The sequence below is a fragment of the Heterocephalus glaber genome, unplaced genomic scaffold, assembly GCF_053883595.1.
Source record: "Heterocephalus glaber isolate CG9 unplaced genomic scaffold, H.glaber_assembly_v1.0 deba00001608, whole genome shotgun sequence".
NCBI lineage: Eukaryota > Metazoa > Chordata > Mammalia > Rodentia > Bathyergidae > Heterocephalus > Heterocephalus glaber.
Window position 1 is genome coordinate 3,958,412 of NW_028258379.1, and position 24,372 is coordinate 3,982,783.

At 35.4% G+C, this 24,372-nt stretch overlaps 1 protein-coding gene across 1 annotated transcript in view; it reads right to left on the reverse strand.

Annotated features, from left to right (window-relative positions):
* Positions 1-24,372, reverse strand: part of Kcnh5 (potassium voltage-gated channel subfamily H member 5) — a 393,245-nt gene that overhangs the window by 342,748 nt on the left and 26,125 nt on the right. Inside the window, exon 2 of the mRNA XM_004837427.3 lies at positions 22,434-22,557. Coding sequence (XP_004837484.1) covers positions 22,434-22,557 — 124 coding nt within the window. The remainder of the gene's footprint in view (positions 1-22,433; positions 22,558-24,372) is intronic.

The following is a 24,372-nucleotide window of genomic DNA, read 5'->3' on the forward strand; positions in this document are numbered from 1 at the left end:
AAAGAATCATACCACAGTGATACATGTGCACCCATGTTTATAGTGGCACAGTTTGTAATAGCTAAAGCTTGGAAACAGCCCAAGTGCCCATCAACTGGAAACTGGATGAAGAAGATATGATTTTTTTATAAAATGGAGTAGTACTCAGCTATAAAGAACAAGAAACTAGAGACATTTATAGCTAAATGGATGCATACTGAGGCTATCCTCTTAATTGAAATAAATAGGACACACATGTGTAAATACCAAATAGTTTCTCTAGTGTGAGAAACTGACAGTGTAAATAAGGATTAAAATGATTAAAATGAATAATTGATAATTTCAAATAGGAAAAGGTCCAAAGGTGTAGAGGTGGTGGGAGGGGAAGGGGAAAGGGAAGAATGGAAAGGAAAAATTATGAGAAAAGAAAAAAAAAATGGAAATGAAATCTATGTAAATAGGGAAGGGTGTAGGGGGTGAAGGGTGCACAAATAATGGGGGGAAAAATAAGAACTAAGATACATCATGTACAGGTACAAGCACCCAATGATAAATGTAAATGTATTGTATACCTAAAATGTACCAATAAAAGAAAAGAAAAAGAATTTAAGCCAAAAAAGTTTTATAAAAACAACTGATTTACCAGGTGTGCAAATATCAACATAGGGACACAGAAGCACATTTTAGAAAAATAATATGATGCATCCCAAGGAACACAACAACTTCCTAGAAACAAATTCCAAAGAAAAAGAAACTGGCAAAATGGCTAAACAAGAATTTAAAAGAATAATTCCAAGGAACTTCAATAAGATGCAAAAGGATACAGACAAATGATTCAATAAAATTAGGAAAACAATTTACAAAACGAATAAGAAATTCAACAAAGACCTAGAGATCATAGAAAAGAACCAAACAGAAATGTTGAAATTGGAAGGATTGGTAAGTCAAATAAAATATACATATACATATGGACCTAATTTTATAAAGCAAATACAATTGGAGATAAAGGGGAAAATAGGTTACAATACAAAAATAGCTGAGAACTTCAACACCCTCATAAAGGGTGTCCTTCATAAAGGACAGACCATCCAGACAAAAAGTCAAAAAAAGAAAATCAGATATAAACTATGCTACAGACCACATGGATTTACCAGACATGTATAGAACACATCATCCAACAGTTACAGCAAAAAAGTTCAACACAATGAACACTATCTACAATAGACTGTAGACTAGGGTTTAAAACAAGTTTCAACAAATTCAAAAAGAACATTTATGGCACATGTATCTTCTCTTACATGATGGAAAAAATTGAAATCAACACCATAAGGAATTTTAGAAATTGTACAGATATGCAGAAACTAGATAACATGCTGCTGAATAAACAGTAAGTCTCTGGAAAAATAAAAAGGAAATTACAAAATTTCTGAAACAAAACTCATGGATATTGCAGTGCTAAGAGGGAAGTTTATAGCACCAAGTGTTTACAACAGAAAAAGAAAGATGCATGTAAACAAACTAATAAGCAAGAACAAACCTAAATCAAAATTTATAGATAGGAAGAAATAACAAAGATTAGAATAGAAAAACCAAAATACAGACTAAAACAAAAGCTTAATGAAAGAGTTGAATTTCAGAAATATTAACAAAAATCAATAAACATTTAGCTATACTAAACAATAAAAATAAAAGAAGACTCTAAATAAAATCAGAGATGAAAAAGAGAATTACAACTGATACATTAGAATACAAAGGATCATTAGGTACTATTATGAACAGCTATCTACAATAAATTAGAAAATGCAGTAGAAATTGATAAACTTTGGACACATGTAAGCAACAAAAATGAACCATCAAAACATAAAACCTGAGTAGATCAATAGTAAGCAGTATGACTAATTCAGTAATAATAAAAATTTTCCTAACAAAGAAAAAGCCCAGAATCACATGATCTCACTTCTAAGTTCTTCAAAACTTTTTTTTAAAGAACTAGTATCAATTCTATTTCCAAAAGAAAACCTGCAACCTTTTTGCAGTTCCCTGAAAAGGGAACTTTTCATTCTATGAAGCCAGCATTATTCTGTCACCAAAACCAAAAAAGGACCAAAAAAAAAAAAAAAAAAGGAAGACTGCAGATCAATATCTCTGACAAACATAGATGCAAAAGTTCACAACAAAATACTAGCAAATTGGGCCCCCAGCACCAAGGGACACAGCCATCCACACTACCAAGGAGGAGGTAAGCCTTCTGGGCTACCATATCACCACCCACACACTGAGGAGCAGAGCTGCCCCCAGTGCTGAGGAGGACCTGCTGGGCCACGTTACCACTGCCCCCAGCACTGAGGACCAAGGCCACCGCCAGCACTGAGGAGGAGTTTTCCGGTCCGCCATACCACCACCCCCAGTGCCAGGGAGCAGAGCCGCACCAAGCACTGAGGAGGTGAGCTGTGTAGGCACCAGAAGCACACACCAACCCAGGTGAAATGAGAAGACAGATAAAAAAGTCTCAAAACCAGACTTTCAGATCATAAAAGGCAACAGCAAAGGGAAACGAGATGGAACAATCTGATAGTCAACAAACCTGGACTCCCTGAACTAGCAATAAAAGAGGATCTGGGAAAACTGAAATCAGAAATAATTTCTCACATGTCAGCAGAGATTGGGCCCATAGTGCAAGACATGATAAATAAATCTAGACAGAACACAGATAAAAAAATAGAGGAACTGAGGAACATGATGCAATCCCAACATAGGAAACAAATGGAATCCATAAAACAGATACAAACAGAGTTCCAGGAGATTAAAAACTCCATTGAAAGTTTACACAGCAGAATGAGCCAATGTAAGGACAGAATTTCAGATATAGAAGATAACATTGCAATTAGTGACCAGGAAAAGAAAACTTTCTTTAAAATAGTAAGAGACCATGAGAAATCAATCCAGCAGCTGCTAGAGGATGTAAAGACGAATAACATAAGACTGATCAGAGTCAATGAAGAAACAGAGAGAGTACAGATGACATAAAAAAAAGGTTCATAGAAGTGATAGCAGAAAACTTCCCAAGCAGGGGAAAAGAACTTGAAATACAGACAAATGAGGCATATAGGACTCCAACTAGCCATGATAAAAAAAGAAATGTACACATAGTCATGTAGTTGTTAGGATTCCAGAAACCCACAGAAGAACAAAATTCTACAAGCAGTGAAAGAAAAGAAACAAATCACATACAAAGGAAAGCCCATCAGGATCACAGCAGATTTCTCAACACAAACCCTCAAGGCAAGAAGAGCTTGGAGTGACGTATTCCAAGCCCTAAAGGAAAACAGCCTCAACACAGACTGATGTACCCTGCAAAGCAATCTTTCAAAATCGATGGAAAACTAAGATATTTTCATGAAAAAGAGCACCTTAGCAACTTCATGAATACCAAAGCACCACTTCAAAAAATTATGACAATATCCTAGGAAAAGACAGTGAGGATTACAACCCCAGCATGCACAACAGAATGAATCCATCGGGCACAACAAGAAATTAAATGCAAAGGGGGAGAATCCAACAAAAATAAAAAATCGTAACAGTGATAAATCAATACGTATCAGTTACAACCATCAATGATAATGGTCGCAATTCATCAATCAAAAGAAATAGACTAGCAGAATGGGTCAAGAAGCAAGATCCAACAATACGATGCATACAAGAAACACACTTAATTCAAAAAGAAACTCACAGACTGAAAGTTAAAGGGTGGAAAACAATACTCCATGTGACAGGAACCAAAAATAAAAGCAGGAGTAGCTATCCTATTTGCATATCAAGTAGATTTCAAACCAACACTGATTAAGAAAGACAAAGAAGGACACTACATCCTTGTGAAGGGAACAATCCAAGAGGAAGAGATGACAATCATAAATATCTATGCACCAAACACTAGTGTGCCCAACTATATAAAGCAAATACTAATGGACATGAAAAATCATATAAGCACTAATACAATAGTAGTGGGGGACCTCAATACCCCACTGTCACAAATAGATAGATCAACTAGACAAAAAACAAGCAACAAAATACTAGAACTCAATCACTCTTAAACAAATGAAATTAACAGATATTTATAGAGTGTTTCACCCCACAAAATAAGAATACACATTCTTCTCAGCTGCACATGGGTCATTCTCCAAAATAGACCACATACTCGCTCACAGAATATATTTAGGTAAGTGCAAAGGAATTGAAGTTATCCCCTGTATATTATCAGACCATAGTGCGATGAAATTGGAGATCAATAGCAAAAGAAACTGCAAGAATTTCATAAACACATGGAAATTGAACAACATACTTCTGAATAACCAGTGGGTCACAGAGGAGATTAAAGAAGAAATCAGACAGTTCCTTCAACTAAATGACAATGACAATACAACATATCGGAATCTATGGGACACAATGAAAGCAGTCTTATGAGGGAAATTCATAGCAGTGAATACTCATATTAGGAAAACAGAGCGAGTCCAATTAAACAACCTGATGTTAAATTTCAAGCCTCTAGAAAAAGAAGAGCAGGACAAGCCCAAAGCCCATAGAAATGAGCAAATTATAAAGATCAGGGCAGAAAGCCATGCAATGAAGACTAAGAGAACAATACAAAAAAAGTATCAATGAAGCCAAGAGTTGGTTCTTTGAAAGAATCAACAAAATTGACAAACCCTTAGCCAACCTTATCAGAAAAAGGAAAGAAAAGGCACAAATCCATGTAATTAGGAATGAAAAGGGTGAAATTACAACAGATCCAGCAGAAATCCAGAGGATCATCAATACCTACTTCCAGAACCTATACACCAATAAGATGGAAAACACAGAAGAAATGGACAGATTCCTAGATATGTATGAATTACCAAAGTTGAATGAAGAAGACCTAAAAATTCTAAACAACCCAATATCAATCAATGAAATTGAAAATGTAATTAAAAACTTATCAACTAAGAAAAGCCCAGGTATTGATGGCTTCACTGCTGAATTCTACAAGACATTTAGAGAGGAACTACTGCCACCACTGTTTAAACTCTTCGATGAAACTGAAAGGGAAGCAATACTCCCAAATTCATTCCTGGAAGCAAGCATCACCTTGATCCCCAAAGCAGAGAAAGACCCCACCGAAAAAGAGAACTATAGACCAATCTCACTAATGAACATGGATGCAAAAATCCTTAATAAGATACTGGCAAATAAAATGCAGAAGATCATCAAGAAGATCATACACCCTAACCCAGTGGGATTCATCCCAGGGATGCAGAGATGGTTCAACATATGCAAATCAATAAATGTAATACACTATATCAATAGAGCCAAGGACAAAAACCATACAAACATCTCAATAGATGCAGAAAAAGCATTTGGCAAAATCCAACATGCATTTATGATAAATACCCTACAAAAAATTGGAATAGACAATATCTACCTCAATCTGATAAAAGCCATCTATGAAAAAACCAACAGTCAATATCATACTAAATGGTCAAAAACTGAAATCTTTCACACTAAAATCAGGAACAAGACAAGGATGTCCACTATCACCACTCCTGTTCAATATAATTTTGGAAACATCCGCCATGGCAATTAGACAAGAGAAAGAAATACAATGAATAAAGATAGGAAATGAAGAAGTCAAATTGTCATTATTTGCAGATGACATGATACTCTATATCTAAGACCCCAAGAACTCCACCAAAAGTCTTCTAGACTTAATAACCAAATCCAGTAAAGTGGTTGGATACAAGGTCAACACACAAAAATCAATAGCTTTCCTCTACATGAACAACAGACTCACTGAGAGGGAAATAGGGCAAACCCTTTCACAGTAGCATCCAAAAAACTGAAATACCTAGGACTCAACCTAAGAAAAGAAATCAAAGACCTCTACTCTGAAAACTATAGCACTCTGAAAAGAGAGATTGAAGGGGATATCAGAAAACGGAAAGACATCCTTTGCACTTGGTTAGGAAGAATCAACATAGTGAAAATGGCCATACTTCCAAAACTGCTATACAAATTAAATTCAATCTCAATTAAAATCCCAGCAGCATATTTCATGGACCTTGAGAAAACAATAGAAAAATTCATTTGGAACAAGAAGAGACCTAGAACAGCAAAAGCAATTTTAGGCAACAGACACATGGCAGGGGGTATCACAATCCCCAACATGAAACTATACTGCAAAGCTACTGTGATAAAAATAGCATGGTATTGGCAAAGAAACAGAGATGAGGACCAGTGGAACAGATTAGAAGATGCAGAAACAACTCCAGACACACTCAGCCATCTCATCTTTGATAAAGGAGCCAAGCACCCTCGCTGGAGGAAAGATAGCCTCTTTAATAAATGGTGCTGGAAAAATTGAGTTTCAAAATTTGCCAAAGATTAAAACTAGACCTGTATCTCTCAGCATGCACTAAACTAAAATCTAAATGGATTAAAGATCTAAATACTAAAACAGAAACAGTAAACCGGCTAGAAGAGAGTTTAGGAAGAATTTGTGAAGACATTGGTGTGGGAAAAGATTTTATGAACAAAACCTCAGTTGCCCATGAACTAGCACAAACAATTAACAAGTGGGATCCCTTCTTACTAAAAAGCTTCTGCACAGAAAGACAAACCACCACCAGAGTGAAGAGACAACCCACAATGTGGGAAAAAATTTTCACCAGCTGTTTCTCAAAGTTCTACTATCTAGACTCTATAAAGAACTTCAGAAAATCCCAAATTTAAAGATGCAAGCCAAAAATGGGCATCTGTAATGAACAAATATTTCTCAGACAAAGAAGTAGAAACAGCAAATGAACAGATGAAAAAATATTCAACAGATCCCAGGCTCCTAGGGCAGTGAAGCTCAGCCAGTCCCAGCACCCGGAAGGAAGCTCCCACACCTCCATCCCAGGCTCCTAGGGAAGTGAAGCTCAGCTGGTCCCAGCACCCGGAAGGAAGCTCTCCTGCTGCCATCCCAAGCTCCTAGGGCACAGAAGGTGAGCTGAGTGGGTGCCAGAAGCAACCCCCCCCCCCGCCGTGGAAACGAGAAGACACATAAACAAGCCTCAAAAACAGACTTCCAGATCACTTACAGCAACCCCAAAGGGAAAAGAGATGGAACACTCTGATACTCAACCACCTGGACTCTCTGAACTGGCAACAAAAGAGAATCTGGGAAAAATGAAATCAGAAATAATTACTCAGATAACAGCAAAGATTTTGCTCATGGAACAAGACATGATTAATAAATCTAGAGAGAACACAGATAAAAAAATAGAGGATCTGAGGAATATGCTGGAATCCCAACATAGGAAAGAAATGGAATCCATAAAACAGATACAAACAGATTTCCAAGAGATTAAAAACTCTATCAAAAGTCTGCGCAGCAGAATGAACCAATGTGAGGATAGAATTTCACTTATAGAAGATAAGATTGCAATTAGTGAGGAGGAAAAGAAAAATTGCTTTAAAATTGTAAGGGAACAGGAGAAATCAATCCAGCAGCTGCTAGACGATGCAAAGAAGAATAACATAAGACTGATTGGAGTCAATGAAGAAACAGGAGAGAGTGCAGATGACATAAAAAAAACTCTTCACAGAAGTGATGGCAGAAAACTTCCGAAGCAGGGCAAAAGAACTTGACATACAGATAAGTGAGGCATATAGGACTCCAGCTAACCTTCATCAAAAAAAAAATCTACACATAGGCATATAATAGTTAGGATTCCAGAAATCCAACAGAAGAATAAAATTCTACAAGCAGTGAGAGAAAAGAAACAAATCACATACAAAGGAAAGCCCATCAGAATCACAGCAGACTTCTCAATGCAAACTCTCAATGCAAGAAGAGCTTGGAGTGATGTATTTCAAGCACTAAAGGAAAACAGCCTCCAACCCAGATCGATGTACCCTGCAAAACTATCTTTCAAAATTGATGGAGAAATAAGATGCTTTCATGATAAAGAGCACCTCAGGAACTTCATGAATACCAAACTGGCACTTCAAAACATTTTAGACAATACCCTAGGAAAAGACAATGAGGATCACAACCCTAGGAAACCCAGCAGAATGAATCCACTGGGTGTGACAAATTAAACGCAAAGGGGGAGGAGCCAACAAAAAGAAAAAGTCATGACAAGGCTTTTAAAATTTTTGACTTCATCTCCCTAATGAGTGCATAATTCAATCTTGTTATTGTACTGATTAGTATTTTTCTGATTCTAGAATTGCACACCATTCCTTGTGCTATACTGGCTATTTATCATCTTCTTATGTCTACATTTTAACTGGGTTGTCTATTAATGACCTCTAAGAATTCTTGATATATTCTGCTCATAGGTTATATGCATTGTAAATATGGTCTGTTTAAGGACTACTTTTCATTTCAATATTTTTTCTTTTATACATCATGGTTTTTGTATCCTAGGTAGTTCTTGCCTACCCTGAATTCTTAAATATTTTCCCTTATAATTTCTTCTTAAAGTTTTATACTTTTAGGCTTTCTTATTTAGGTTCATAGATCCCTTCAAGTTATTTTCATGTATGGAAATAAAGGGTTGAGGTTAATTTTTTATATACGGATACCAGGTGTTCTAGTGCCATTTGCTGAAGACACTATCTCTTCCTCGGCTCTTGAATCGAGTTTATATTCTATAAAATGCTAATGTTAAATAATCTTTCAAAACTCAGTGGACCATATATGTGTGGTTCTAGTCCTAGATTCTCTGTCTTATTCCAATGATCTATATGTCTTTCCTTACACCAACACTGCCTTGATTACTGTAGCTTTAGAAGAAGTCTTAAAATTGGGTGCTAAATGTCTTCCAACACTGTTTTTGTTTTTGTTTTTGGCTTTTCTGGGTCCTTTGTACTCCTACATAACTTTAAAATTTCAATATCCAGTTCTTCATTTATAGCAAGTATAAACATACCTGAATTTTTATATATACCTTGTGTTTTCTAATCCTGCTAAATTCAAGTACAAGTTCTAGGGGCTCCTAGAGATTTCTTAGTATTTTCTCTGTAGATGATCATTTCATCTACATATAAAGATTTTGCTTCTGCCATGCCAATCTTATCCTAGTTGTGTCATTTTATTGCCAGACTATTTTGGTTTAGACCTATGTTTCAAAGTCTAATGGACAGATGAAGAGTAGGCATATATGCCCTTGTTCCCCACTTTAGGGACAAAGCATTGTATCATCTCCATTCATAGAAGGAGTTTTTGTTGGAAGTATGGAGTACATGTCTTTGATCTGTTGAGAAGGTTCTGTTCTACTTCTAGTCTCCTGATAGCTTTTACCATGAACAGCTGTAGAATTTAGTCCAATACTCTTTCTCCAGTGATAGGATCATATGGCTTTCTCCTTTCCTCTGTTAAAATGATTACTTTTGAGGGTGGATCTTCCAATGCTGAACCAACACTCCCATCCCTATAACAAAACCACTTTCTACATACTGCCAGATCTGACTTCTAAGAGTTTGTTTTGTTAAACAAATTTCTATCTATGTTCATACATTTTTCTTCTATTATCTTTATCCAGTTTTAGGATTAGCACAATGTTGATTTCCTAAAATGAGGGGAGGAGAAGTGTTTCTTCTTTTTTCTGCTTTAATTGTTTGATATAATTTATCAGTTAAAATATTTATGAGCCTGCTGTTGTCATATAGGTAGGTTTTCAAGCTAGGAACATACTTTCTTTAATAGGTGCTATTCAAATTTTATATTTCCTCCAGAGTTAGTTTCATTAATTTTGTCTTCTAAGTTACTTCTTAGAAGTTGTCAAATTTATTTCAAAAAAGATTTTTGTAATATGCTTTCTATATCCTTTTAAATTCTGTAAAATCTGTGGTAATGTCTCCTAGATCTAAATATTGTAATTTAAAAAATGTATAACTGATATTGTGTAACAGGAAGAAAAGGTCTAAAAGAGCAGGGGAATTGGGAGGTGTAGGGGAAGGGAAAAAAGGGAAAGGAAAAAATATGAGAAGAGGAAAAAAATGGAAACAAGGTCTTTGCAAATAGAGAAGGGTGGAGGGGTGAAGGGAGGGCAAGGAAAGGGAAAAAAAATAAGAACCAAGAGACTCATGTAAAGGTACAAGATCCCAATGATGAATGTAACTGCATTGTATACCTAAAATATACCAATAAAGTTAATGGAGAAAAAAAAATGTGTTATGTAGGGCTGGGGATTTAGCTCAGTGGTTCTGCTGCTTGCCTCGCAAGCACAAGGACCTGAGTTCGATCCCCAGTATCAAAAAAAAAAAAGTATTATGTACAGGTACCAACTCCCCCAAATAATGTAATCAGTATGTACTAAAAACATGTACTAATAAAGAATTAAAATTGAAAAAATGTTCAACATCACTGGTGATTCAAGAGACACAAATGAAAATAACTCTGAGATTCCACCTCACCCCAGAAAGAATTGCTGTCATGAAATCAACCAATTAAAAATGCTGGCAGGGATGTTGGGAAAGAGGAACACTGCTCCACTGCTGGTGGGAGTACAGACTGGTGCAACCACTGTGGAAATCAGTATGGAGATACCTCAAAGAACTAGGACTAGAAGTCCTATTTGACCCAGCTATTCCACTGCTGGAGATCTTCCCCAAAGAATTAAAAGAATCATGTTACACTGATATATGTACACCCATGTTCATAGCAGCACAATTTGTAATAGCTAAAACTTGGAAGCAGCCCAATTGCCCATCAACTGGAGACTGGATAAAGAAAATGTGTTTTTTTTATAAAATGGAGTACTACTCAGCCATAAAAAATGAGAAATTAGAGACATTTATAGCTAAGTGGATGCACATTGAGATGATACTCTTAAGTGAAATAAATAGGACACATATGTATAAATACCGAATAGTTTCTCTGGTGTGAGAAACTGAAAGTGTAAACAAGGACTAAAATGTATAATGGATAATGTGAATAGGAAGAAAAGGGGCAAAGGGAAAGAGGAAATGGGAGGTGAAAGGGAAGTGGGAGAGGTAAGGGAAAGGAAAGAAGGGAATGGAATTAATATAAGAAAATGAAAAAATGGAAACAAAGTCTTTGTAAATAGGGAGGGATGGAGGGTTTGAAGGGAGGGCAGGGGAATGGGGATAAAATAAGAACCAAGAGAGATTATGTAAAGGTGCAAATTTCCAGGGATGAATGTCATTGTATTGTATGCCTAAAATGTAGCAATAAAATTAATTTTTAAAAATACTAGCAAATTGAATCCAACAGTACACCAAATATATCATTCACTATGATCAAGTAGGATTTATCTCAGTGATGCAAAGTTGGTTCAACATACATAAATCAATAAATATAATGCACTGCATCAACAAAACGAAGGACAAAAGCCTATGATCAACTCAAGGAATGCAGAAAAACCATTGATAAAATTCAATATGCCTTCATGATAAAAAAAAAAAAAGAATCTGAGGGGAAGAGCAAAGGAAAGAAGGGAAAGGAAAATTTATGAGAAAAGAAAAAAATGGAAACAATGTCTATGTAAATAGGGAAGGGTGGAGGGGAGAAGGGTGCACAGGTAATGGGGAAAAAATAAGAACCAAGATACATCATGTACACGTACAAGCACCTAGTGATAAATGTAAATGTATTGTCCTAAAATGTACCAATAAAAGCAGTTAAGAAAAAAGAATCTGAACAAATTAGGTGCAGAGGAAATATATGTCAATCTAACAAAGGCTATGGATGACAAACCCATAGTAATATACTGAACAGAGAAAAGCTTGAAGTGTTTCCTGTAAGATCTGGAATGAGACAAGGATGTCTGCTTTTATTCCACACAGGACGGAAGTCTTAACCAAAGCAACTTGACCACAGAAGGAAAAAAAAAAAAAAAGGCAAACTAACAGGAAGTTTGAGTCTCCAAATAAAATTATCCTTGTTTGCAGATGATACAATCCTACATATACAGAAAAAGACTCCACCAAAAGACTACAAAAATGAATAAATGAAATCAGACAAGTTTCAGGATACAAAATCAACACACAAAAATCAGTAGCATTTTTATACATGAATGGCAAACTTGCTGAGAAAGAAATAATGAAAGCAACTCCATTTATAATAGTACAAAATTTTTAAAACTCAAAATACTTGGGAACAAATTTAACCCAGAGATAAATAACTTCTATAATGAAAATTACAAAATAGTTATGAAAGAAATTAAAGAAGATGCCAAAATACAAAAATATCTTACATGTTGGTAGATTGGAAAAAATAATACTGTTAAAATGTCCACATGAGTCAAATTTAATAAAAGCCCATCAAAATATTAATGGTATTCTTCACAGTAGAAAAAAAATCCTAAAATTTACATGGAAGCACAAAAGACCCCAAATAGCCAAAGCATTCTTGAACAGGAGAAAAACACACATGCACACAAAGCTAGAACTGCTTCAATATCTGACCTCAAGACATACTGTAAAATGGAAACAATCAATAAATAAAGTGAAGAAAGAAAATACGAAATGGGTGAAAATACTTGGCAAATTACTTATCTGACAAAGGATTAATATCCAGAATATATAAGGAACTCAATATCAAAAAAGCAGTCCAATTAAAAATGGGAAAATGATCTGAATAGATATTTCTCAAGAGAAGAAATACAGATGACCCACCACTATATGAAAAAAAGTTCAACATCACTAGTCATCAGATAAATGCAAATCAAAACCACAATGAAATATCATCTCATTCTAATCAGAATGGCTAGTATTTAAAAAGAAAAAAATAACAAATGCTGATAGGAATGCAAAGAGGAAAAATCTTTTATACCAGTAGGGAGAATATAAAGTAGTACAGCCACTATAGAAAACAATATGTATATTCATAAAAAAATAAAAGTAGATCTACCATATGATTGAGCTATCCTGCTTTTGAACATACATCCAAAGGCCCTGAAATCAGCACACTAAAGAATACCTGCATTTCCACATTTATTGAAGCACTATTCACAATCAGCCATGATATGGAATCAATTTAGATGTCCACTGATGGATGACTGGATAAAGAAAATGTGGTATTTGTACATAATGTAATATTATTTAGTCATTTTTTTAAAAATCCTGTCCATTTCCAGCAAATGGATGGGACTGAAAGACATTATGTAAGTGACATAAGCCAGATGCAGAAAGGAAAATACCACATGTTCTCTCTCTTATATGGAAGCTAAAAAAGTTAATTTCAAAGTAGAAGAAAGCAGCATAGTAATTGCTAGAAGCTAGGAAAAGAAGGAGAAGGGAAAACAATTGGGAGAAATGTGTTCTACCATTCTACAGTAGGGCAACTACAATTCAAAATAACTTATTCCTTTTATGGAGAATCAGAAGAGGGGCTTGGAAGCTCCAAACGTAAAGAAATAAGGAGATGGAAATGCTAATTGCTCCAATTTGATCAGCAGACATTGCATATACATGTATATACATAATACTAAGAGAACACACAGTAGCCCAGAAATATGTAAAATTCTATGTGTTAATTAGAAAATTTTTCAACCAGGCACAGGTGTTATGTGCCTGCAGTCCCAGCACTCTGGAAAGCTGAGACAGAAGGACTGGAAATTTATCCCCAACCTGGGCAACTTAAGCAATTTAGGGAGATACTACTTCAGAATAAAAAATATAAAAGATTGGAGGTTGACTTGCTGTGTGAAGACACAAGGTCAATCCCCAGTAACAAAATAAAATGAAAACTAGAAAGGAAGAAGAAAAAATGCTAAGCTTTGTAGTATGTTTTTGTAAGAGAGCCTCAAGAAAAGTATCACAATCAACAAAATAGAACTCACTCGAGGGTTAGACATCTCTAAAACTCCATTCCTAATGCTCTCAGAAGTCAGTGGGGCATCAGTTTTAGAGACATTGCCCTATTCTCCTACCCAAACAGCTTGATCATTTCTTCCACCAGGAAAGACTATGTGGCACTGCTAAATACTTCGAGTTTTTGGAGGGCTAAATGTATATCTTCATTATACTTTTTCTTCCAATTTTCAAAGAATTTGCCTACTGGCCAGAGACATATGTAAGTGTAATGGCCCCTAAAACCTGGACAATCTTTGGAGCCCTCTTTAACAAAAAGAATAGAAAATCATTACAGAAAATTAGGCACCAAGCCTTTAAAGATATCCACTCGAAGAGAGCACCTGAAATTGAAAATTAGTTATCCTCATGGAAAATCTGCCCTCAATTTACCGGTTTATAAAATATTCAGCATGACACACATAGTTTCTTAGCAAGATCCAATAGAAACTAGCAGGATCCAATAGCAATACCATATTACAGGCAATTACAGGGTAAGTAAACCCATCTTCTACAACACTAACCTGAGCAACTAAAATTCCAGGCATTAAAAAATAAAAAAGAAGTAGATAACCAAGCTAAAGACTGCCTGACAATTGAGGAATTTGGATCCTCCATTTTCCACTCCATATTAATATTTTAGAAGAAAAATTTTGTCTTTATAATAGTAAAATAAATAAAAGAATCTCAGAACAAAAATGGCAAACTCAAACTCCATAAGCTTACCTCCTGATTAATACATGAAACTTAAAAATCTAGCTGTGAGCGAGCATTACAATACGCTGCTTCTGTCAACACATGAATTTCAGGTCATAAGAGTTTTACAGAAATCTCTTCAAATCATTACAGTTAAACTACATTTCTTCAGAAAACTACTCCCCATCAAATAATAATCTTCTAGACAAGCAAATTTTAGGCAGATTTTTACTTTTATTTTAAATCTAAATACTTTTTAGTAAGAATAAACATTTAAAAGTTTAAGACAAGGCCAGCTAAGTGAACTGTGGTCAAGAAAAGAAGCAAAGAAGGGAGGCAGACTTTTACTGTTACTACTAAGTGACAAGTTTCTGATTCAATAAACTAAAACACAATATTCAAAATTAACCAACAGAAATACAAAGTATGATCAAAATATACAGCAAATATTTAAATTTTTAAAAATTTATTCAATAGAAGATCCCCTTAAAATACTGTCCCTTGTTTTGAAAACACTTATCCCATCTGTCTTGCTATTTTCTGAAGCAGTTCTAGAACTCCTCTTTCATAAATGTCATTACAAGATGTGATCGAAAACACAAAGAATGCTCCTACAGAGTTCTTCCAATGGAAAGGTAGGCTTGTAAAAACATCACGATGTGTCCTCATCCACCTTATTCACTGGATGGGGCACATTGTGTGACTTCTGGCTCCAAAGTCAAAATGACCATGAAAATTGAACATTTTGAACCAATGCAACACATCAAGACAGCCACAATAGCTCAAAGACATTCACGAAAAAGAATTTCTAGAACTGCCTCAGAAAGTGCAAAACAACAGGATAAATGTGTTCAAAGTGAGGGGAGTATTTTAAGGGGAATTCATGGTGATGCATCTTTTACTCTGACAAAATTTGTCTAAAAATCTGAACATTCATCACATATTTTGATCATACCTCATACAAAAGAAAGCATATGTAACAAGTAACTTGGATAATAATTGTTAAAAAATTAAATCTAGTAAGATAAAAAAATAAGTTCAGAGTAACTGAGTTAACTATCACTTAAGAGGAAATATAACACAGATCTGATACAATAAAACTTTTGAAGAGAAGACTGAAATAAGCAAGCAATTTTTCAAGTAAACAATGAAACTCTATGGTATATATTCCTTAGTTAAGCTCTTCCAAGACTAAAATAGCTAAAAAAATTAAGATTCTTAAGGAAAAAAATCACAGATTATTAAAACATGAACATGTTTTAAAACTCTTTTATTTCCTATATTATTCTACTCAGACTTCTCATTTTAAGTTAGATAGCACATGTTTCCAATGACAAAACATATCTTTGATGTAGTGGAACACAACAGCTAAATAACAAAACATATTTCAAAAGAGACTCTAAAGAATTGTGAAACGTACTATCCATCCTTTCAAAGTGAGTGTTCTGGAGGTTAATTCAACTCTGAAAGTATTTCCATTGAAAACTGTCCACACAGTACTAACTAAATCAATGAGTCCCACATTCAGTGGGTATAGCACATTTTTTCATTTGCTTGGCTTTGTGATATGTGGTTGCTGAATGGCTCATCACAATTTTTTAGAGCCTGACTCAGAATGACTGCAGCTCACTACAATCTTTGAATGGTTAATAGAATTTGAGGGGACATGAATTTAGAAATAGTTATCATCAGGCTTTATATATCTAATAATTTTACAATTTTCATCTTTTGTTAAGTACAATCAAGGAACTTATATTGGGTGTATTAAAACATATATATTTTATCCAGTTGCTTCTCCTACACAAAATACCAAGCTCTGTGGTTTTGTATTATTAGTACCAAATCAATTATAAATGACTTCCACAGCTACACTGTTATTTCATTGGAAGGAAAATAAAATTGGTTTCACAAAAGTGATCTATCTCTGCTATACTGAGCAACCATAATATAACAGCGGACTCTTACAGTTGGAGGACTACTGGCAAACTATACTTCATGGAATAAGTCATGTAACCTTTGAGCCTCAGTTTCCTTATGTGTAAAATAATGGTAATACTAATATAACTCAAATGTGAAAAGTAAAAGGATAAAGTATATGAAGTTTAAAATTATAATGTGTTATACAATTGTTGAAATTCCTGGAATGCTTCATATGGGTGGGGTTAGAAGAAGGACCTTCACTCTCAGCACTACTGTCATGGTTTTTGACATTCTAGGATACTGGGCCACGTTTGCTTACAGGTAGTGTGACTGTGTCCTAAAGGGGATCTACGTGGTTCTGCAAATCTTCTTTGTGAGTCCATGCTCCCGCTTCACTCTGCTCCTATATTATCTGGCCACTTTCTTACCTCAGAAGTGCCTGGTGGTTTAAGATTTGATTGGGAGTAAGGTTGAGTTCAGTTCAGGACTGCTCCAGGTCACATATCGCTAGCCTAAGCACCTCATTCTCTTTTGTGTATCTCTGTCCAAGAAAATGTTGGAGAAAAAGTGGCTTTGGCTTACAGCAGGATTTATGCTTGGATTCCTTATTTTGACATCAAAAATCTCACAACCATGCCTCATCATACCTAACAGTAAGGATGGCTACAATGATTAACAGACTTCCAAAGGGGAAAAGAAGCTTATAACTCTGAAAAATAAAAAATCAAATTATGAACTCCACCAACCTATGTTACCCCACTACTATGCAATCACGTGCCTAGACACCCAGCCACTGATCATAAAGGATAACATTATGATCAGGCTATAGTTCAGACCATCAAAGACTTCACCTGAAAACCAGCACATACTGACTTAATGCGGTGGACAAATGTGATCTCCAGCTCAGAACTGGCTTCAATAGTAGAACCTTTATAAAGGTTAAGGTGAGGCAGATAGAGGTCTGTAGTCAAAGGATCAAAAAAAAAAAGCCTGACAGTGAAAGAGAATATTTTCAAAATAATTCAAAGGTATTACTTTATACAATGGATCATAACCAAAGGTTTCAGAACCCATTAATTTATACAGTTTTTAAAGGACTTAGATAGAGTCTCAATGGTAGATGCATGACATGTAATTAAGGGAAACCAGGGATAGCACTGTATGTCTCTAACCATAGGAGTCTGACATAACAGAGGCACCTCTGCCCTTCTCTGTGCCTATGAGAAACAGAACTCTCAGAGAAATGGAACCACACCGACTTACATGCACCATGGGTGCTGTGTTCCTGCTGTCTGCTAAGATAACCCTGTATTAATAAAACTGCTTGTGAAAGCCACCCAATAACATGTTTCTTAATGCCTTTGCTCCCTCACCTAATTTGATAACTTAGGTAAGGGACTTGTAATAGCCTTCCAAAAAACTGTATTTAAAAGCATCTATTGACTCCTCAATGCTCTCTCCCCACACCACCTGACTCCTCTTCTCATCCCTCTACTCCAAACACAAAGGCCAAACAGGTTTTCTTAAAGTGGCAATTTAATGAAAGCGAAAAGGCTGGAGTAGTTCCTACATAACCTTTGAAAATATGTCTCAAATGTCAGAGCTTCTTAAGAATCATGAAATAAGTTCATATGCTTTTAAATGTCATTCCCTCAAAACCTATAATCTCCTCAAAACATGCAATATTTTTGTGTCCTCCAATAAACAGCAGAAGAGGCCAAAGATTGGCAATGCAATTATTAGATGACAACTGGACTATATCTGAAATTCCCAGGAATCCAGATGTGACACAATTTTTTTTTAAATTTTGGCTAAAACAAAAGTGAGACAGCACCTAAGATACATAAACTCTTTAGACACTTACATAATATTACAACATAGCAAGGAAGTTGGAAAGCCAGAACCCTTATTGTTGTCTGGTAAAAGTAGAAATCAAAAGCCACTCTGGACAGCAACCTGACAGTACTTAATTTAAGAATTCTGCATCGGTTCTACCATCCATCAATCCCATTTCTGGGCACAGAGACAAAATTCATACAAGGCCACAGAAGATGTGTTTGAGAATGTTCTTCTCCAAGTCTTCTGAGGTAGCAAAGTTTCAGAAGTAGGATTCTATGACTAGCAAAACGAATAAACACAGGAAGGCTGTGAAGACCCTTGAGCACTGGACAACACCCAGACCTAATGAAATCAGTTATGCTGCAAAAACATAAACAAATCTCAAAAGTACAATGTTGAATGAAAAGAGTTAAAAACATAATTATTACTTCGTGGTACCAATTATGTAGATAATCTTAAAAATGAACACAAGGACAGTAGCATTACTTCAGAAATATATATATTTAAATGAATAAAAGTGGATTAAAAAGACATAACATTCAAAAGAGAATGTGAAGAGGAAGGTGGATGGGATAAAGCAAAAAAGAAATTTATTTTAAAAAAATAAAGATGGCACAATAATAATAGTGTAACAAACTGAGATGCATGCTTAATTTGATTCTGTCCATTGGAGCAGGAGGTGGAAAGAACAAAAAAGGAAAAAGATAAAAAACAGAAGAAATAAATCTTAGATTTATAATATTGTAAAAATGACAAATGTCTTTTATCTCCCCATAAAATAGTTCACATTTAAATTTTTTTAAAATATGATACGTAATTATAATTACTTATCTGAAAGAAAAGAAAGCATATGTTTAAAAAATTAGAATCATGATGCAGATTTATAAGTTGTTTGGGGGTAGTTTTTCTGGGATTTTTTGTTTTGGGTATTTTTTAACTTGACAGTATGTAATTAGCTTTTTTTAGTGTTACCCTTCTGACACGTGATCTAGAAAGTTAGAGCTTTACCATAAAATCTTTCAACAAATCTTGTACTAGATATTTTGATATTTCTAGGTCACCACCCTTTCTAAATAATTCTGCAGTAAACATAAAATGAGTGTAGTTTAATTGTTAAAGAGGGATGGGGAGGTTTAAATTTGGAACAAATGAAAATAAATCAAACTTCCAAGAAAATTAGGTATCATTTATTCATTTATCAGACTCTAGACTTCCTCCTTCTATGTGCATCTTAAACCAGCTGCAATTTTTAGATTAGCAAAACACACTTGGCATTTTGTGCAAGTAAGTAAAAATTGTTTATGTTCAGAATGTGCTTATTTTGAAAATACTGTCTCTAATAGGTGAAGAAGACTTCACGGAAGATTTGCATACTTTTTGCATAATGAAAATGCTCAACTTAATCCAAAAATCACCCTCACCTGCCTCAAATGTTGTAACACTTGGGATGAAATATGATAAATAGAAACATGCTTTACGGAAGTATGAGAGACATAAGTTAGGATTTATTGCAAAACAAGCCAACCTAATGCAACAAATACTAACATAAAATACTTCTCTTTGTTCTTTACTGCATGCAAAAGATGGAGTCCTTAATTTCCAAGTACTTAATCTGATACTGTTAGTGTGAGGGGAAATGTAACTCTTTTAGAGAAGTGAATATTAATATAATAGCCCAGAATTCTTTTCAATGAATCCTTTTGTAAGAAAAACTGCATTTCCCAAATAAAACAGGCTGAGGATAGGGAAAATACATGGCACACAAGAAGGAATGGAAGCAGAGCTTTCAATATATCAGAGATGAATAGAAATACTTCTCAGAAATGACAACAAAAGCAAATAGAATAAAAAACCCAAGTGTTACAGCTTGTATCGAGATGCCCCCTGACAGTCTCATGCACTCATAGGTGCGGCTTTTCAAAGGTGGCTGGATTAGGATATGTGATACTGGGATTAAAAGTGTGTGGTACTGGCTTAGTCCGCTACTGGGTTTATCACATTTCTTGGTGTGGATAATGGGAAGACCCATGTTGGGTGTGGGTGGCACCATCCAAAAGGCTTGTGGCCTGAAAGGGATAAAAGGAAGAGAGATTTGCTGCTACTTCCTGCCCACCACACCATGAACTGTTTCTCCTCGGCAATGGCCCTCTACTATGCCACCCTGCCTTGGAACCAGCTGGCTATGGACTAAAAGCTCTACAAACTGCACTGAAATAAACCTTTCCTGTTTTAAACTGTGGGTTTTGGGTATTTTGTCCCAGCAATGAAAAAGTAACCAAGACACCAAGGGATAAGGCAAGCTAATTTAAGGCCAAATAATGATGCCCAACAGAAATACACACAAAGAATCATGAGAAATCACAGACAGGAGAGACACAGCTTGTTGAGGGAATCATAAATACCTTCAGGTAGAAGAGGACATCTGAGAGAAATACTTGGCATGAAGAAGAATGGTTGTGTGAGCATTTACCGTCATTGGATTTCTTTATCATACCCATTCCATGGGATAATGTAGACCATAATGCTTAGCTGTTTCCTAAACTACAACCTGCTGGGGACACAGGGGAATAGTGACGCATGACTCAGAACACAGAACACATGCCTTACTGACCACACCAGCACAAAAGCAAATGATCACCCCATGGTTAAAAAGGCACAATGACGTCAACACTAACAAAGGGGTTTCTCCACCAAAGGTCACAGTTATGAACTCCATATCTGAGAGTAAAGATTGAATGAGGGACAACTAGAGAAATGAGGGGAAATGAGGACACTGGGTGAGGGGGATAAGTGATGGATAGGATGTCTGAACAGATTATCTCTCAAACTGGGATAAGCATCAGGATCATCTGAGCTGCTGGTTAAAAATACTAACTACTGGCTCAATCCATCTACTTTGAGTGACTCTGATTCAACAGATTTAAGAGATAAGGGAATCTCTATTGTGCAAATGCTGTTTAAGTGATTCCTGTGTACAGTCAGGTTTAGACACACTGATGTTCTATAAAATCCCTGGCTTCCATGAAGATGCAGAAGGAATGAATGACTTCTCAGAATAACTGGGTAAAGAAAAGATAAATAAATCCTGTGTTTCCCTGTGAATGCCCCTTTAGAAAGCTCTACCTGAGTTTTCTCATCTGAAAAACAGGGTTTGAACTAGAAAAAAATTCAGATCTTTTTCAATTCTAACAAAATTTGGTTTCAGTGCTTAGTTAAGTGAGAACTTTAAAGAAAAATTAAACCAAGAAAAAGCATTCCATATGGTCTTACTGAATTTTAGATTCTAAATTGGAACCTTATATATAGTTTCCTCTTCTTTTTTCTTTTTTCTGACCCCCTTTTATCAATATTCTTTTAAAACTTGCAAAAATGACCTATTTTTTTAAAAGCATCATAAGTAATGCAAATAAATGTCAGATAATGTCAGGCTCTGCTTTGTGTTTTTGTTTGTGTTTGTTTTGTTTCTGTCAGTACTGAAGATTGAACCCAGGGCCTCTGCACTGAGCTACATCCTCAACACTTTACTTTTTATTTTGAGACAGTGTCTCATTAAGTTAGCCAGGCTGAGCTAGTATTTGCAGTCCTCCTGTCTCAGCCTCCCTGAGTGCTGGGATTATAGGTATGTTCCACAACACTGGGCTTTACATTCTATTTTATATAGGACAAACAAAAGAACAAGGATAAAATGAGCCAACATTAAATGGTAAAATGAGCCAACATCCTGACTGACGTAGGATGTAAGAATTCTTTTTCATGTTCTGTAAATGCTCATGAACCATGTTCTACCTGGCTGGGGAGGTTTTCCCTGCCTTGTTAAGGATAATTTCTATTGCTCCACAAGTGCTGATATCAGTGGTGGTTCCCTGATACAGGATGCTTCTCTGATCACTCAGCACCTATGATAGCTCCTGCCTTATGGCAGCTGATCAAAAAAAATTTGCTGAAGGAATTAATTAATTCAGATACACAAAAATTCTTTTCTTTGAAAAAGGAACAATGGCTCTTAAACTATATATTTCCATTAACAATGTAGTTCTCTTAATTTTCTAATACAATTCTTACCCATTAGTTTCTCTGTTGGTCTAAGTAAACATAACCATTTTCGTTGCTTTCTGAATTTTGCTCAACTTTTGAAAAGATTCCTAGGTTGTTCTATTACCTACCTGCAAGTGCTGCTTTTCTGCATGACGTCAGCTCGATGATACCCAGAGAGTTTACAAAAACCGTCATTACTATAAACTACAGGCCAATCCACAATTTGGGCATTTCCCAGTAAGAAACTTGATTCTAAGGAAGAAAGAAGGAAAAGGAAGTTGTTTAGTTTTATTTAACAATTCTTTCAAGTAATCAAAGTACAATTAACATAACCTATTCTTAAAACTGACATATCAAATTAGCATGATGATCAATGAGATACACAATAAATACTATTAAATTCCCATACAAACTAAAAACTCTATTTTAAAGAAACCAATAAGAGCAGACCTGCACCAGAAGAGCAGGGTCGCCCTCAGAGGAGCACAGCACCAGGCAGCAGAGGCAAAGACTAAACAACCTACCCAATCCTGGACAAAGACAAAACCCAGAGAAAAGTGGGAGAAAACAGAGTCCATGATTGTTGACACTAAGCCCAAACAGCACACTTAAACCCCCAGTTTGTGACGCACATCCAGCACAGAACAGAGGGCTGATTGTAGTGTCCATCTACCAATGGGAGCAAGGACATTTCTTGCCTTGAGGTAACCACAGTCTGGGGTGAATGGACAGAGAGGCCGTCAGTCCAAGGAGAAAATCTCAAAGACTCATAGGCCCTAAAGCAGAGAAAATCATGTCTAGCTAGATCAGAAGACTGCAGATTGTGAAAAGAAACCACTCATTCAATAACACAGAAATTTTTTCTTTGACTTGATTTTTTTTATTTTCTTTTGTGTGTTACTTTTATCTTCCCTTCATCAGGTTTTTTTCAGGGTTAGAGGCTTTCATTTTTTCTTTTCTTTTAGTTTCTTTTTTCCATTTTATCTTTTTTCCTTCTAACTTCTTTTTCTTCCTTCTTTCTTTTATCTCCTGTTTTTGATGTTTATCTTTTTTCTTCATTTTCATGTTCATTCTTTTTTTTCTGTTTTTTAAATTCATTAATTTTATTGGTACATTTTAGGCATACAATATGCTAACATTCTTTATTGGGAATTTGTACCTTTACATGATATATCTTGGTTCTTATTTTTTCCCCCTTCCCCTGCCCTCCCTTCAATCCCTACACCCCTCCCTATTTACAAAGACTTTGTTTCCATTTTTTCCTTTTCTCATATTTATTCCTTTCCTTTCGTTCCTTTCTCCTCATCTCATCTTTGACAAAGAAGCCAAACACTCTCACTGGAGGAAAGATAGCCTCTTTGATAAATGGTGCTGGAAAAATTGGGTTTCAACTTGCCAAAGATTAAAACTAGACCTATATCTCTCACCATGCACTAAACTAAAATCAAAATGGATTAAAGATCTAAATATTAAAACAAAAAAACTAAACCAGCTGGAAGAGAGGTTAGTTAGAACTCTTGAAGACATTGGTAGAGGAAAAGATTTCATAAACAAAACCTCAGTCACTCATGAACTAGCACAAAGAATCAACAACTGGGATGTCATCTTATTAAAAAGCTTCTGCAAAGCAAGAGAAACTAACAGTGTGAAGAGACAACCCACAATGTGGGAAAAAATTTTTATCAGGTGTTCCTCAGATAAAGGTCTACTATCTAGAATATATAAAGAACTTTAAAAAATCAGACATCCCAAATTTAAAGACCCAGTCCAAAAATGGCCACCTGAAATGAACAGACATTTCTCAAAGAAGTAAAAGCAGCAAATAAACATATGAAAAAATGTTCAACAACATTGGTCATTCAAGAGATGCAAATGAAAACAACATTGAGATTCCACCACTCTCCAGAAAGAATGGCTGCTCTCATGAAATCAACCAATAACAAATTCTGGCAGGAATGTGGGAGAAAAGGAACCCTTCATGTTCATTCTTTCCAGTGGCTGTTCTCAATTGCTCTTAATTTTTTTTATTCCTTAATAGGACCCCCTCTCTTACTTTTCTCTCCTCCT